Source organism: Apodemus sylvaticus, chromosome 4 (genome assembly GCF_947179515.1).
Source record: "Apodemus sylvaticus chromosome 4, mApoSyl1.1, whole genome shotgun sequence".
Taxonomy (NCBI): domain Eukaryota; kingdom Metazoa; phylum Chordata; class Mammalia; order Rodentia; family Muridae; genus Apodemus; species Apodemus sylvaticus.
Genome location: NC_067475.1, coordinates 55,771,271 through 55,785,858, shown reverse-complemented (window position 1 = coordinate 55,785,858; position 14,588 = coordinate 55,771,271). Strand labels below are relative to the sequence as shown.

At 43.7% G+C, this 14,588-nt stretch overlaps 1 protein-coding gene across 4 annotated transcripts in view; it reads right to left on the bottom strand.

Annotated features, from left to right (window-relative positions):
* Ahcyl1 (adenosylhomocysteinase like 1) overlaps nucleotides 1-7,886 on the bottom strand; it is a 32,072-nt gene extending 24,186 nt beyond the window's left edge. For 2 of the 4 annotated variants that reach the window (XM_052179482.1, XM_052179483.1), the window contains exon 1: nucleotides 7,522-7,886. In XM_052179482.1, coding sequence (XP_052035442.1) covers nucleotides 7,522-7,641 — 120 coding nt within the window. In that variant the 5' untranslated portion in view covers nucleotides 7,642-7,886. Of the gene's footprint in view, nucleotides 1-3,265; nucleotides 3,380-7,147; nucleotides 7,497-7,521 lie in introns of those variants that run through there. The other 2 variants (XM_052179485.1, XM_052179486.1) reach the window with 2 other exon arrangements.
* Nucleotides 7,887-14,588: the final 6,702 nt, after the last annotated feature.

Genomic DNA, 14,588 nt, shown 5'->3' with positions numbered 1-14,588 from the left:
TGACTATTCTTTCACATCAAACACCAGAGCCATATAACACTGGCTTTAGTTAAATCTCTAACTCTTCAATAATTAACTAGGCCAATCTGTGTGTTTCTTCTAAAGTCAGAATTTTACCAAAATGTTTCTCGAAATCTTTTTTTAAAAGATTTTTTTAAGCTGGGCGGTGGAGGCACACGCCTGTAATCCCAGCACTCTGGGAGGCAGAGGCAGGCGGATTTCTGAGTTCGAGGCCAGCCTGGTCTACAGAGTGAGTTCCAGGATAGCCAGGGCTATACAGAGAAACCCTTTCTCGAAAAAAAAAAAAAATCCAAAAAACAAACAAACAAACAAACAAAAAAGATTTTTTTATTGAATATATTCTTCATTTACATTTCAAATGTTATACCCCTTCCCAGTTCTTAAAATCTTTAAAATACTATTATTTTCAGTCTAAGAGTTTATAATATAAGGAAACAAGTTTAAACTCTCATATCCTGACTTGACCATCCAGAAACTATAAGTAAGGGTAAGTACAATGTATTAGAATTATACTTAGCATTTCAAAAAAGAATTTAGGCTCAAGAAACGGTACTGGCTAAGAGTGGCCTGGGGTTCCCTATTTTTTCTATAGATACCCTCCAGTACTCTAAATGGCCTTCCTGTTTTGATAAAGACTATTTAGGAGATAAAGTCCAAAGAACACAGCTCAGGGCTTTCTTTGACCCGAACACATCCTTACTTCTAGATAAGCAATCATTCCAGGTGCTTAAGGCAGCCTGGGTCCAAGGACAGGCTTCAGGTTAACAATTTCCCTTCTATTTAGACAGTATTATTTACTGCTGGGGGTGGGGGTTCTTTTTTCTTTTTCTGTCTTTGGAATATGAACGCAGCTCTAAGAGTGCTCCAATAGGTAAGGGAGCCTGTAGTAATTGAAATGACAGTAATAATCTCACGGGAACCTAAGGTCTATAGGACCTATCTGTAGTTATGTCTAGCACAGGTCCTATGACAGGAGTTACTCAAACTTGACTAGACAGGCTGCATGACGTCTGTTCCAGACTTCCTCTAAGTATGTGAGAAAAGTAGTGGTAGGTAATTTCTCTGATCTCTCACATGGGGTGGAAGATTTCTTCCTTGGGAAATAGGTGACTTACATAGTGGCTGTACTCCTACCCCAATATCTAATTTCAAAATAATTTTCGGCAGCTTGGTCATTCAAAATGCCAACCTATTTGCCACCAGCTACCCTACCTTCAGGTCCTCTCCTATTGTGAATAAGTATGTTCAATTTAGAGCCCAGATAATAAATATTCTGAAAAAATATTCCCTTTGTGACAACTATCTTTCACACTCCAACCTCACGAAAGGTACTGATTTAACAAGCAATCTAAGGAGGACCTGAAAAAGCAAACAATGACACGAAGTTTGCCAGGCTTTTGACGAAGCATCTCAAAAAAAAAAAAAAATGCAGGAAATAAATGGGTTAAATATGCTTTGCTCTAAATTAAACCAAGGGAAGGAAGTAGAGAAGGTACTTTTAATACCAACTATATTGTTACTATAGACCATGCATATGGTGGATCCAGAAAGGGTTAAGAGAACATGAGAGGCTATCTAAACAAGATGGAACCTTTTTTGTTTATTTATTTTTAAACATGGTTTAGTTCAAATTTGGTAAAAACTGGCAATATGCTCTCATTCCAATCATGCCCAGCTTTCAGCTAATCCCCGCTCTATGGAATCAGAAAAGAATGTGCATAATTATGAATCCCATATTCCCCAAATAGGAAAGGTTCTAATTCCTGAATGCAAGGGCTAAGATTAGTTTCATCAATCACCCATTCCCAATTACAAACCAGCAGACAGGTGACTTCTCAATACAAATGTTTTCCATGTGCCCTTTAGAACCTGGAAGCATCCTTTACCCCACTTGAGCTAAGAACCAAGTCTTTGTCAACCTTGATTTACTCCCAAATGGCAAATAAGAACAGAAAGCACCTCCAGAGCAATGCTTCCTCCTGGGAAATATTGGAGAGGGGTGCAGTGAGGTCAGCCCCTGTAGGGGGGGAGTGCAGTGAGGTCAGCCCCTGCAGGGGGGGAGGGTGCAGTGAGGTCAGCCCCTGCAGGAGGGGTGCAGTGAGGTCAGCCCCTGAAGGATTTGTTTCTCCTTGGATCTAGCCTGCAGCTTATTACAGTGAGAACATGATGTCCCCAATCAACTTAGTCTCTGTTCTGTTACAACCCTGAAGCAAACAGATTCTACAGCAGCTACAAGGCTGTTACCAAGGCCACGGTATTGATCAGTGTAATTAAGATTCACAATTCATCAAGTCCAGCACAAGCCAGCTGGGTCACTCTCTTCATAACAAGCCAACACTGGGAATCTTCCTGCCTTGCTTGCTAAGAAGTCTGGTACTGATGCTGGCACTAAAAACTCAAGTTCTGAATTAGAAGCTGGAACCACCGGCATGAACAGGAAACTGAATCTGTTACCAGAGTAACTGCATGTATCTACCATCTCTATAAAGCATTTATTTCACTTTCCAAAACAGGGAATTTTGAAAGTCTCCCTTTCCCCCAAATCTTGCCAAAGTCACATATTTTATGTAAACATCACAAAATTTAGTGCCAACTAGGAGCTTATGATTAGGACAGCACTGGCCCATTCCCAGAAGACTGTAATTCTAAAGGTGTGTTTCAAGGACAAGTGCACAGCAGACTATTTCGGATGTCAAGTTGAGCTGTTGGTTCAGCTGAATGGACACCCAGCATTATACAGTATGAAGGATGGGAAATTGCTCAGGACTGCTAGCAAGGCTGCTAATATTGTCAGAGACCTAACACACATTCCAAATCCCACTGTTCAACTTTTCATTAGTCCTCAAACTTGCAACTCCCTGGGGACAGGGTTTCTTAAATCCAAGATACCAGTTTCAACTTTGAGCAGAGGGTGCCCAGTGCTTAAATTAAAATGTTTGCTCCAATGGTGAGAATTTCAAATTGCATCCCTCATTACATGTACGGATAGCTCTAAGCTGACTGTTTTATGTCTCCATACTATTAAGCTAATGAGGAGGCCATGTGGTATATATTCTTTCTCTTCCCTTACCCTCCACTTCCTGTATTAGAAAGAGATCTACTAAATGAGTGGAAACTCTCATTACGTTCTCTCCTACAGTCCCTAGTTACTGCCTTATCCATCCATAAGGGAGGTATAAGCGCATAAAAACAGCTCTGGCAATAAAAAGGAAAGCAAGTCAGTCACTACATGAGTCGAACTTACTTTTTCTCCTGGGGACAATCACTTCACAGTATTTGATTCAATAAACATTCATCAACAGTACTGTGTGTCAGACCTTATATGTTTGAAACAGTCCTTGACTTCAATAAGCTCTATCTAAAGAAATCAAATGATAAAATTCATATTTTATCAGCTCATTATTAAAAATAGTTTGAAAAATACAGTTTCTTATGAAGAGAAGTAGATCTGAGAAAGTACTTACCCAGAGTTGCTCAAAATCTGGTTTCTGTATATAAAAGTTTCTGAGTTATACTGTCAAGGCAACAATGAGACCCAAAGAGGAAGGCAACCATACCAGCCCAGCTTTATTCCAAACCACAAAAACAAAGTGTAAGCTAGAAATAGATTTATTTTTAAAGCAGAGTCTAGATCTGTAAAGAAAAGAGATACTATGCTTAGAAGCCTGTCTACTTAAAGCAAGATTTTAAAGTCAGGATCTATGGATGAGCCCCTGGCAGCCCTATTAAACCCTCTAGAAATAAATATGTATTTTTGTGCTCCTCTGAAGTTTCCTAAGGACAGAAACTATGATTTCATGAAATTCTTCAAAGATTAAGGCTCAAAAGATTAAGAACCATTATGCACAGTCTCTAATGCAGCAACTCCCAAAGGCATTTCCTCAGACAGGCCAAAGTGAGACGGTTCTAATTCTCTGCCTTCTACACACCCTCTGTAGTTACCTCTTCTAGACTTAGAAACATTGATGAGGGTTTACATTTTAAAAATTCAAAATAAACTTCTACATCTTCAAGATAACATTAACGATTTGATTAAATGGCAACTAAGCAGTAAAAGGACTCTACAGAACCTAGGCTAAACATCTGACATGGAATTCGGCAGAACCCTGTGTCCTTCCTCCTCAGATGTCAGAAATTCACAGAAAGGGTAATATTCTGAGAGATATTTAGAGAAACATGTCCATCAAAGGAGATTTTGTCAATAAATTAGAGATTGGGGTTTATTTATGGAAACCCAACATTCTGACACAATGTCAATTTCTGAAGTTCTAAAGACAGATACTGTCTGCACCACAAAATATATTGGATTTGTTTTAAATAACTACCAACATTAAACAGGGTTCTCCTTCAGTTGTGGTACAATGTACACTTCTCCTTACTACTAAAGGAGTCCTTCTCACTTCAAGCTTTCCTGACCATACTGCCTGAAACCACTTAAAAGTTGTGAATAAGCGTTAACATGTAAGTTATACCACAGCAATCAATGTGGTCCCATGAAAACAGCCTTTATAATTCTGGGTCAGGAAAACAATGTCTTCCATCATTTCCTCATGTCTACTTAGAGACAAGACTATTCTGTTCATGTTCTTCTGGATGTTAGGATGTTTTATGGAGTTGCTTATGATAATCTGTATCACTAATTATCTTAGCCTTCAAGGTTAACAATACTTTCCCATTATTTCTTAAGTTTTATCTTCCCAGTATATGGCATTTAGACTACCTACAAGTCACAACAAACGCTTACTGAAAAGAGGGGACAGGACCAGCAAGATGCTCAGCAGGTAAAGACATCTGCTGCCACGCCTGACTACCTGAGTGTGATCCCCTGGGCCCACACGATAGAAGGAGAGGTCAGACTCTCTCTAGTGTCACTTGTTCCAAACAACAGACATTTATTAGGCAAATGCAGAAACTGAGGCACATGAGTTATTCACTTAGGGGGATACCAATTAATAGTTGGCTTCTTGACTGCCAAATATTCAAGTCTTGAATCAAACCAACAAGCCCTGTAATATCCATAGCACTGGAGTAGACATCCAAGAACACAAAATTGGATATCATTACAGCTAGAGAATATGCTTTTGCTTGAATGGGCATATAATATACTGTACCTCAAACACAGCAAACAATAATTAAAAACTGGCAAGAAAAGCATACTAGAAGCTGACCTGATTGAGAAGCACTAAAGTCACCTACGACCCCAGGAATGTCAATTCCAGAGGGAGCTCAGGAATGGGAATGATCCAAAGATGACCTGGTTTAGAGTCAAGCTGGGATCCTGGGACTACATCATTTTAAAGAGCCCTTTTCCTCACACTATTCAGTGCCATGTCACCTGCACCTTCCCTACTTCATCACATTATCATCACATGGAAGAGGTACAAAATTGACCTAAGTCATGTCTAGGAGCTGAAATTCTGAGGGAATAAAAAAAAGCAAAACCAGATTACCCAGAATTTACTACATGACCTTGACTAGTCCTTAACTGGTCCATTAACTAAATAAATGCTTATCACCATCATTAAGGGAAGGTAATTAGTCATCATAATGAATTTTAATGCAAGTACAACGTACATACCACACAATAAAGCTCAAAGAACAAGATTAATAACACAAGGACACACATACCAGCAAATGGAAAATTACAACAGGGTCTTCCCACACTCCTGGCAGAGACTTGTTTATTTTAGCTAACAGAATGAGTCTCTAAAGTCAGTAGTACTTGGCTTCACAATAATACTCATTTGTGAGATTCCTCTCAGAAAGAGGAAAAGAAAAGGGATATTGACTGCTGCTGGCATTGAGCATCTCAGTTACTGGTTAGCCAGATTGGCAATTAACAATTGAGTACTACATGCAAGGTACAGAGGCAGGCTCCATAGATACGACGGTAAACAAGAGTCCTTGCCTCTAGGAGTTTTGCCATGTATTTTGGCTTATCATCTTGACTTGCAAGAATATAGTTACAAAGAAAGAAGAAAAAAAAAGGAACAATAAAAATGACCATACTCTTTGGAGTACCTAGACAAAAGAAGGTGGGCTTATGGCAAGAGATAAGCGTCAGGGGGATCAGGCTATTGGGGTTTCCAACTCTTTCTCTTAACTTATCTGAGGCACTACACATAAGCATTGCTTGAAAGAACTCTAACTCTGTATTCAAATAGTACAGATTGCAAAAGGTCACTTCGCCAACAAGGCAGCCAGGGGAATGAGAGCACTGAAAATGAGGTCAACTGGATCCCTTAGGATCAAGGGACCTTCTAGAAATCTTTTAAAGGTGGTATTGGTAACAATCTCGATTTTGGGAGAAAACAGAGCTAAAGCACACAACGATGGCTTCTTTTTTTCCGAGATCAGTCAATTAGTTTCCTGGAGGAAAATAAATAAAGCCCTCTCAGGCACTGGGAGCAGCCTAACTAGTTCAGGCACAGGAACCTTGGGGATTAACTTATCTCTGCAAACCTTGCTCGGCTGAATTTTTCCCATCCTTGAACCCTACAAATACTGTAGGCAGGATTAATTTTGAAATGACTTTTTACAAGAGGAAACTGTTTCAGAAAGGTCACCTCTTTGCAACGGTTCTTTGGTCTACTGCTAATTGGGTACCAGGTGAGAGGAAGGTCAGAAAACGTTCGACAGAAAGCACTGTGGATCCCGACCCCACCACTGAGAGAACTAGATGGACTCAGCCCTCCATAGATCACCTTTTCTAAGAGCAATAGAAGGATGTCCTTTGAGCTCAACCCCCAAGCACAATAGGCTGAACTTGTAAGTGCAGTAAAGAATGAGCAATCATTTCTTCCCACCCACCTCTCCAACCCACCCAAGCTTCTTTCTAGAGGGATGTCTAAGTGATCTATTCATATGACTGGGATCAACCTGCATCCATGACAGTGTCTACTGTCACCAACCTCTAAATTTTCCTTTCTCACATACTTCCTAGCAAGTGGAAGGCGATTATCATTTTGCCTTTCAATCTCTTGTTGCTTTTAGGCCCTTCAGCTGCATAAACCAGTTCATACAGTTCTTTCCTCTTGCCTCTAAGCTATCACGCAGTTGTTGGTCAAACGGCCAATTCTCCCCAAAAGATGTCTTGGAAAAGCACTGCCTGATTTCCCCTACTCACCTGAGGGGAAATTTCCTGCACACCCTCATCCCCTGGACAGGTCACAGGGGTCAGCTGAGTCGTTCACCCCCTCCCAATCTCGTCTTCAAGGCCCTCCATCCAGGAAAAGTCAGTCGCGAATTTAAGGCCTGGCCCTGTCGGGCTTCAGAAAGATCCAGGAGGACTCCGGCCGAGGGACAAAGAAAAGCGAGGTCAGAGCGGCCTCTTTGGCTCCAGATAGGCCCCATCGCCGCTCACCGGCCACCCCCTACATCGTGTCAGTGGTCCTGAGCACCCCAAACCCTAGCCCGAAGTCCCGAACTACCCGAGTCCGGGCCCGGGGCTTGCTCGCGCCCCTTCCGCGAGGGCCCTCGCCGCCACCCAGAGCCCCGCACCTTCTTGGGAGCCTTGGTGACCGTGGCCATGAAGGAGTACTTCTCGGCGTCCTCGATCTCCTTGGCCTGTTTCAGCTCCTCCCCGACACCGGGCAGTGGCATCGCGTCAGGCATCGACATCCCCCGGCCGGCCCGGCCCGCGGCTAACCCGCCGCCCCCGCCTCTTTCCCTCACGGGCGCCCGCCCGTCCGCGCGGCGCCCTCGGCCACGCGCTCGCCCGCCTTCCCGCCAGGCCCCGCGCCGAGCTGCTTGGGCTTCCGAAGGGTTGTGACCCGCGCGCCTCGTCGGCTCCGCAACCCAAGACTGCCGGACAGCGACGGCAGCCACGGAAGAACCAGAAGCAACAGCACGCAGCTCCGACCTGCCCGCGCAGCCACCTCCGCCACACGCAAGCACGCACGCAAAGTAAGGGTAGAGGGCGGAGACGCCACGTCAAGTACTGGCAGCCCCGAGGAGGGTGGGGAGAGGGGCGGGGAGAAATGGCGCGCTCTGCTGACGCCACCAGACTGGGCCGGCTTGCAGGAACCTCCCCTCCTTTCCTGCTCCCAGGGTGAGTAATTGCACCTTGTCTGCCGCCAGGTGGTGCCATCAGCCCTATTGAGTCGTCTGTGGGTCCTATAAAGATGCCACAAGACTAAGGGTCTTCCCTAGGAGACCTCAGGATGGGGAGGTGGCAGGGCGTCAGGGATCGGGAAGATGGTATATCAAGAGCGATGCTTGGGAGCATAGGCCAGAGTCCCACCCGACACATTTTACGGCCCTTCTTGGGAAAATTCAGTGTTAGAGACAGCCTACACCCTCTCGGCCCACACCCTGGGCCCTTTGGACCAGAAGCCCATTTCCAGGGGATAGTGTTTGCTTTTTCTCTTCGCAGGGGGGCAGAACAAGCTGAGAGCAGTCCGGTTTCTACACAACCTTTTATGACCTCCATCACCATCTCCTCCTGGGCCTTGTCTGTTTACAAGACCTTCAGGCTGCTGGGCTGATGCGTAGAGGTCATTAAGATAAGGTTGATGGGTGGGTCAGAGGGCAGAGAACAGGGCAGATTGAGAAAAAGCCCCGGCCAAATTAGTCCTCCTGCTCCATGCTCTCTCTAGGCTATAGTCCCTCCCTGCCAGCTCCACTTGCAGTGAGTGTACAAGTGCAGGGTGTTCAGTTGGACTCACACAGTTTCTGGATTCTACTGTGTACAGTCCCCGTCTAAAGGCCCTGGGATGGTAGAGGTGCATGTGGCATATTTATGTTTTCCAAGAACTCATCCTTTTGGGAAGGGAAAGCCTATTTGTAAGCTGGGGTCAACTGAAGTATCTTATCCTTTGAAAGTCATTCAAATGACATTGGCTCCAATTCTTATGTCCTGTGGAAAGTACAATGTTGTCCCCAGGATTTCTGTGAATTACTGAGGGGACTTAGGTTTTCATGATCATCTCTGGCTCTAGTTTGCTGCCTCATCTGAAATTTTATTCACTATTCCAGTCTTAGGACTGTTTCTTTAGCTCTTGCAGTCACATCAGCCCCTTCTCTTTCCAACTCTCACTCCTAAACCACAAAAATGAGGCTATAACATGTAGCAGAACTTTTAATGAAGGTTTGTTGCTCAGAGGGAAGAGGTTACATCACATAGCGAACAGTTTTTAATTACATTTCTGAAATGTTCTGAAAAGAGATTTCAGTCATCTCACCATTGGGATTTCTCAATGACCACAATCTCCCTCAAAGCTCTCTAGTACATGCTACATCTAGCTGTCTCCTGTGACTCCTTTTTTCATTCCTTTGCTTCACTCTTCTCTCTTGGGTAGACTCTGAGAAGACAGATTCTTCTCCACTGTGCTAAGAGTAAATCTTCCTGAGAACCTTTCCGCTAAACTCCTCTCTAAATGCATCTTTTATATCCAGCACCTCACTGGGTTGTGGGTTGTTTATGATAGGGTCTCACTAATGACCCAGGCTGGCCTTGATCTCTTATCCTGTGCCACCATTCCTGACCTTACCAGGTTTTAAAGACTCAACTTTATCAAGAAAAAAGTGGTCTCAAAATACACTACCCCTACCCCAATATTGATCTAAGCTCAAGGTTGGGGAAGGTATGAAATAGTTATTTCTGAAACCACTGAATTCTTCCTGTGAGAAGCCCATGTATGTTTGAGAAGGGCTGTCGGAGTACCTAGAAGGATCACTATGTCTGAAGGTGTTAGCATTCTCTTGTGTGCCCGCTGTTTGGAGCCGTCAGACTTCTCTCCTTGGGAATTCTGTGGCCACAGGGGCCGAGAGATGAAACTAGAGCACTAACCTCATCCACACAGGGCCAGGCAGGCCCCTTCTCCTCAGAGCTGGGGCCGGGAACCACAGCTGGCCCACCCAGGAGCTCTCATCTGTTTGATTTTGTCTAAGCTGTTATTGGAACCCAAAAATTCAATTCAGCTGCGTCTTAAGAATCAGCGAAGAGACTCTTAGTCTCCTGAATTTAAAAAAATGTGTCTTGAGACAAATTATTTTTTAACAAGCACTAGCATATCTATATTTTGGATTTGATTTTTTTTTAAAACAATTTTTCTCCAGATGCTTTGTACTTTCTCTGTGCATTTTAGCCTCCAGGCTGTGAGCTTCCTGGAGATTGAAGAGTACATCTCTTATACTCTTTCAGAGTCAGGAGACAGAGGATGGTTCACAGGACCAGACCTAGAGGGAATACAACTTTATTGAGTGGCTTAGGTTGATAGAGACCAGCAAGTGATTCTTCTTACCAGTGTGCTTTACTGGACAGGAGGCTGATGATTTGCTCTTAGGGGAGATGGACAAGGATGCTAGTCTAAAGGTGGAAAGGGTACCCCTGTGATGCTAGAGAGGCAGTAGGCCTCTGTGATGGAATCCAGCCCAAGGTCATGGCATTGCTGAAAACCATCCACTGTAGAAGGCCATGGTGGTCACCATGTTCCCCAGGTGGAGGCTGGAAATCAAAGTGCTTACCCAGCCAGGAGTGAGGCAGCATACCATCAGTGAGGAGCACTGCATGCTGCCTACCTCATGCCCAATCCCAAGCTTCATGTGGTCCAACTGGAAACTGCCACTTCTGGATGCCAAGAAATGGCTTGTCTTTACCTGTTCTCTCATCTGACACTACTTCTACCAGAAAGCAAGCTAACTAACTCCTCAGGACACTACAAAGGCACCCAGACTAGAGAACCCCTGGGCCAGTGTTTGTGAAAAGGAGAGATCTAATGCTACTTGTTGTATGTGCTGGTAGAAAGTTTTCCAGAGTTCTGGAGATCAGAGAGAATCCTGCCCTAGAAAGGAATGGCTGAGGACAAAGGTAAATCAGAAGATAACAAGACTAAAAGTATAATAGTGTCGCAGTGTCTCACATGGCTTTGCTGTGATTAGTCAAATATACTTACTTAGTCTACCCCAAAATTAATTTTATTCTTTATTTATGAAACAAAGTCATACAGTGCATGATGATTTGGCCAATGCCAGATCAGTTATACAGCAGTGGTTCCATGGGATTATGATGGAGACACATGGGAACACACACCTGTAGTCCTAATAATCAGGAGACTGAGGCAGGAGGATCACCAACACTTTAAGACCAGTCTGAGCTACAGTGTCAGTTTGAGACTAGCCTGGGATATGTAGTGAGACCCTGTCTCAACAAAGATAATGACACTAAAAGTTTCCTAGTTAGATTTATGTCAACTTGACACAATCTGGCGTTATCTGGGCGTGGAACCTCAACTGAGCAAATGCTTCCATCAGACAAACTGTAGACATGTCTGTGGGAGCAATTTTTTGACTGATGTGGGGGGGGGTAGCCCAGTGCAGGCAGCTGCATAACTAAGCAGGTGATCCTGGGTGACAGAAGAACGCCAGCGGAGCGTGACAGGAAGGAACAGCTCCACAGCCGGCGCTTCGGTTCCTGCCTCTAGGTTGCTTTGTAATGATTTATATGTTTCATAAGGGTTCTGCCTTGAGTTGCTTTATAATGGCCTGCAACCAGGACATGTAGGCTAAAATCTTTTCCTCTGCAAATTATTTTTTGGTCATGTTCTTTATTACAATAGAAAGCAAACCAAGACCAAAAAACCAACCAACCAAACAAACAAACAAAAAACCAAAGATTTTTAATTATATCAAAATATTCCTATAATCATGTGACAAAACTTTCGTAGTGTTTTAGCACTACCCATTCCTCAAAGGTTCATGGTGATGCTCATGTAAACATACTTTTGATACATTTAAGTTTATACAGTATTACCATGGTACTATAGCCACCTGCAGTATATGCTGTATAACCAGATGCAATGGATGTACTATATACATTGGATACCAGGCTACATGACCTACAATCCACAAAGATGTGCTATGTGGTGTTCGCAGTGTTCCCAGTGATATAGTTCTCAGAACATAGGGTGTACTAGGGTTGAGTTCCACCACATATTGAATGCTTGAGATATACTAGGAACAGTGCTAGATGTGGCTTGAGAGACTAATTAGACAAAGCACTGGCTTCTAGCTGGGTACAGGTTCTCGGGTTCTGTGGATGAACAGAAGGGGCTTCACAGACAGAGATGCAACATGTGCTGTCTTGATAGTAAACAGTTGGCCAAGGTTGAGAACAGAATCCAGAATGAGTCCCAGTCTTACAAAAGGCAGGACAATTACAAACCTGTGTTTGGTAAGTGCTGTGGGAACTGTCACTATTTTAGCGTGTTTAAAGGTACAGTAGCACAAAGTAAAGGCTGAAGCTAGAGCAGATCAGTACAGCCTGTTGCACCATGGTGGGTACTACTGGTAATCACCAATTAGGAGAACAAAGGAGGAAAAAAACCAGCCTTCATAGAGAGGCTGATGAGATATGGGATCAGCTTGAAACATGTTGACTTTAATGTGTTTGTGGAGAGTGCTGTTCCTGAGTCTTAGGGAAGCCTTGTTTGTGCCTCTGTTCTCCATCTAGCCTGGCACCTTACCTAAGAAAAACTGTATTTGTTTTGTAGGCTTTTTTCTTCTTGTCAACAGGCCTCATTTTAAGGGCCTGTGGTGGTTTGAATATGCTTGGCCCATAGGGAGTGGTACTGTTAGGAGGTGTGGCCTTGTTGGAGGCAGTGTGTCCTTGCTTTGAAGCCACACACCCTGCAGAAGAATTAGTCTTCCCTTGGATGCAGTAGAACTCTCAGCTCCTCCTACACCATGCCTGCCTGGACACTGCCATGCTTCCCGCCTTCATGATGATGGGCTGAACCTCTGAACCTGTAAGCCAGCCCCAACTATATGCTGTCCTTTATAAGAGTTGCCTTGGTCATGGAGTCTCTTCACAGCAATAGAAACCCTAACTAAGACATGGCCCTATAATTGTGGTGATGTGAACTGTGGGCAGTATTAGAAAGAGGAAAGCCCTCATCCTCTTTCTGCCCTGGTTGTTGCACAGCGCGTAGAGGCACCATTGACATGTTTTTTGATGGGTTGGGTCCCCTTGGTGCAGCACTCCAGATCACCAGGGGCAGGACCATATAAGAATCCTGTTTCCTGTTTCACACTGTGCTCTCTGAACAGCCCCTTACCCAGACTCTGGTTCTTTCCTTTCAGCAGCTCTAGCAAGAATTCTTCCTCCCTTCACAGCTCCCTCTCTGCTTAGTAAGATAATCACATTTGCCATATGCATTAGGAAATTGTTATTACTAGTTATTATTTGAACATTATAGGGAAAACCTACAAAGAGAAAATCTTTCATCCATACTTCTCAGTTCATTCTGCTTCTTATTAATTTGTAGATGCCCATTTGCACACCTGTGTTTGGTAAACGCCGGCCACGTGGGTTCTGCTCTGTTCAAATTACAGTATTTCATAAACATCTTACCATGCGCAGATGCTTTACATACTTGCCATTGTTTATGTTGCTCAGACATTTCATCATTCACCTTAAGAGTTTAACTGTTTTGTTTTGTTTCTGTTATTGGGCATTTGGAGTCATTTCCAACTCACTGCAATTGAATTTCGTATTTGGGAGTGAGGAGTAGGAGTGGGTGTGATTGGCTTTCAAGCAAAACAGACTAAGTTGGGTCAGAGCACAGAGAAAAGGAACAAAATGTAAATGGCAAAGAGCCTTGTTCCTGCCAATAGTGATAGTTTATCTGAAGGTACTGGGTTAAGGACCTCTTCTTTTAGGGCATCTAAGATTCTGTGCTGAGGACTTGAGAATTTCTGATGGCTGGCTGACTGACTGTGTGTGTGTGTGTGTGTGTGTGTGTGTGTGTGTGTGTGTGTGTTCTGGGTGGGTGGAGATGAGTGCTCAGATCTTGACTATGCTCCCAACTTGGCCATGGGGATCTTAGCTCTTTTTGGATCTCTTTCCCCATGCAAAACAAGATATAGCTCTCCATCTAGAGCGTGTGATGACTTAATTCAATCAGATAACATACAAGGGAGCTTGGAGAAAGTTACAATAAGTAATTTATTCAAACATAAGTTACTAAGATGTAAGTCCCAGAAAAAAAATTGGAGGTTTTAAAGGAGCTGTTGTTGAGAATTTGGAATTCTGTCTGTACCTTAACTTCCAAAATTCCAAGAATAAGTATAGCCTGCTGCCAGAGTTGGTGGCCTATGCTCATGCAGAGCACTTGTTTGCAAGCAAATTGTGCTTTTCAGATAGGGAAGACTGAAACTGTCTGAGCCATGGGTAATTGTCACTTCTCTGCTTCAAGTTGGGTCTTGACTAGTCACTATAGATCCAACAGCCCCAGGACACATCCTTGATGGTGGGTTGGAGCAATGATCTGATGAACTTCTTCAGTTTCTGAAGCCACCACCATTTAAAGTTAGGGCTGCAAAGGCAGCCAAGGTTTGCAAACACTGGTTGTGGACTAGGTTCTGAAAGTTTGCTGTGCTTCTTTGTGTACTTTTTTCTGTACCTGTGTGTGTGTGTGTGTGTGTTGAGGAATTTACCATAATAGCAGAAATTGTGAAACTGCATTTGGATTTTAGCTTCTGCCTGGTAAGTCACTTCAATAATTCTTGACTTATGACAGAAGATGTGCTGGGACCCCACAAACAACAAGCCAGCCACAGTCCTCATG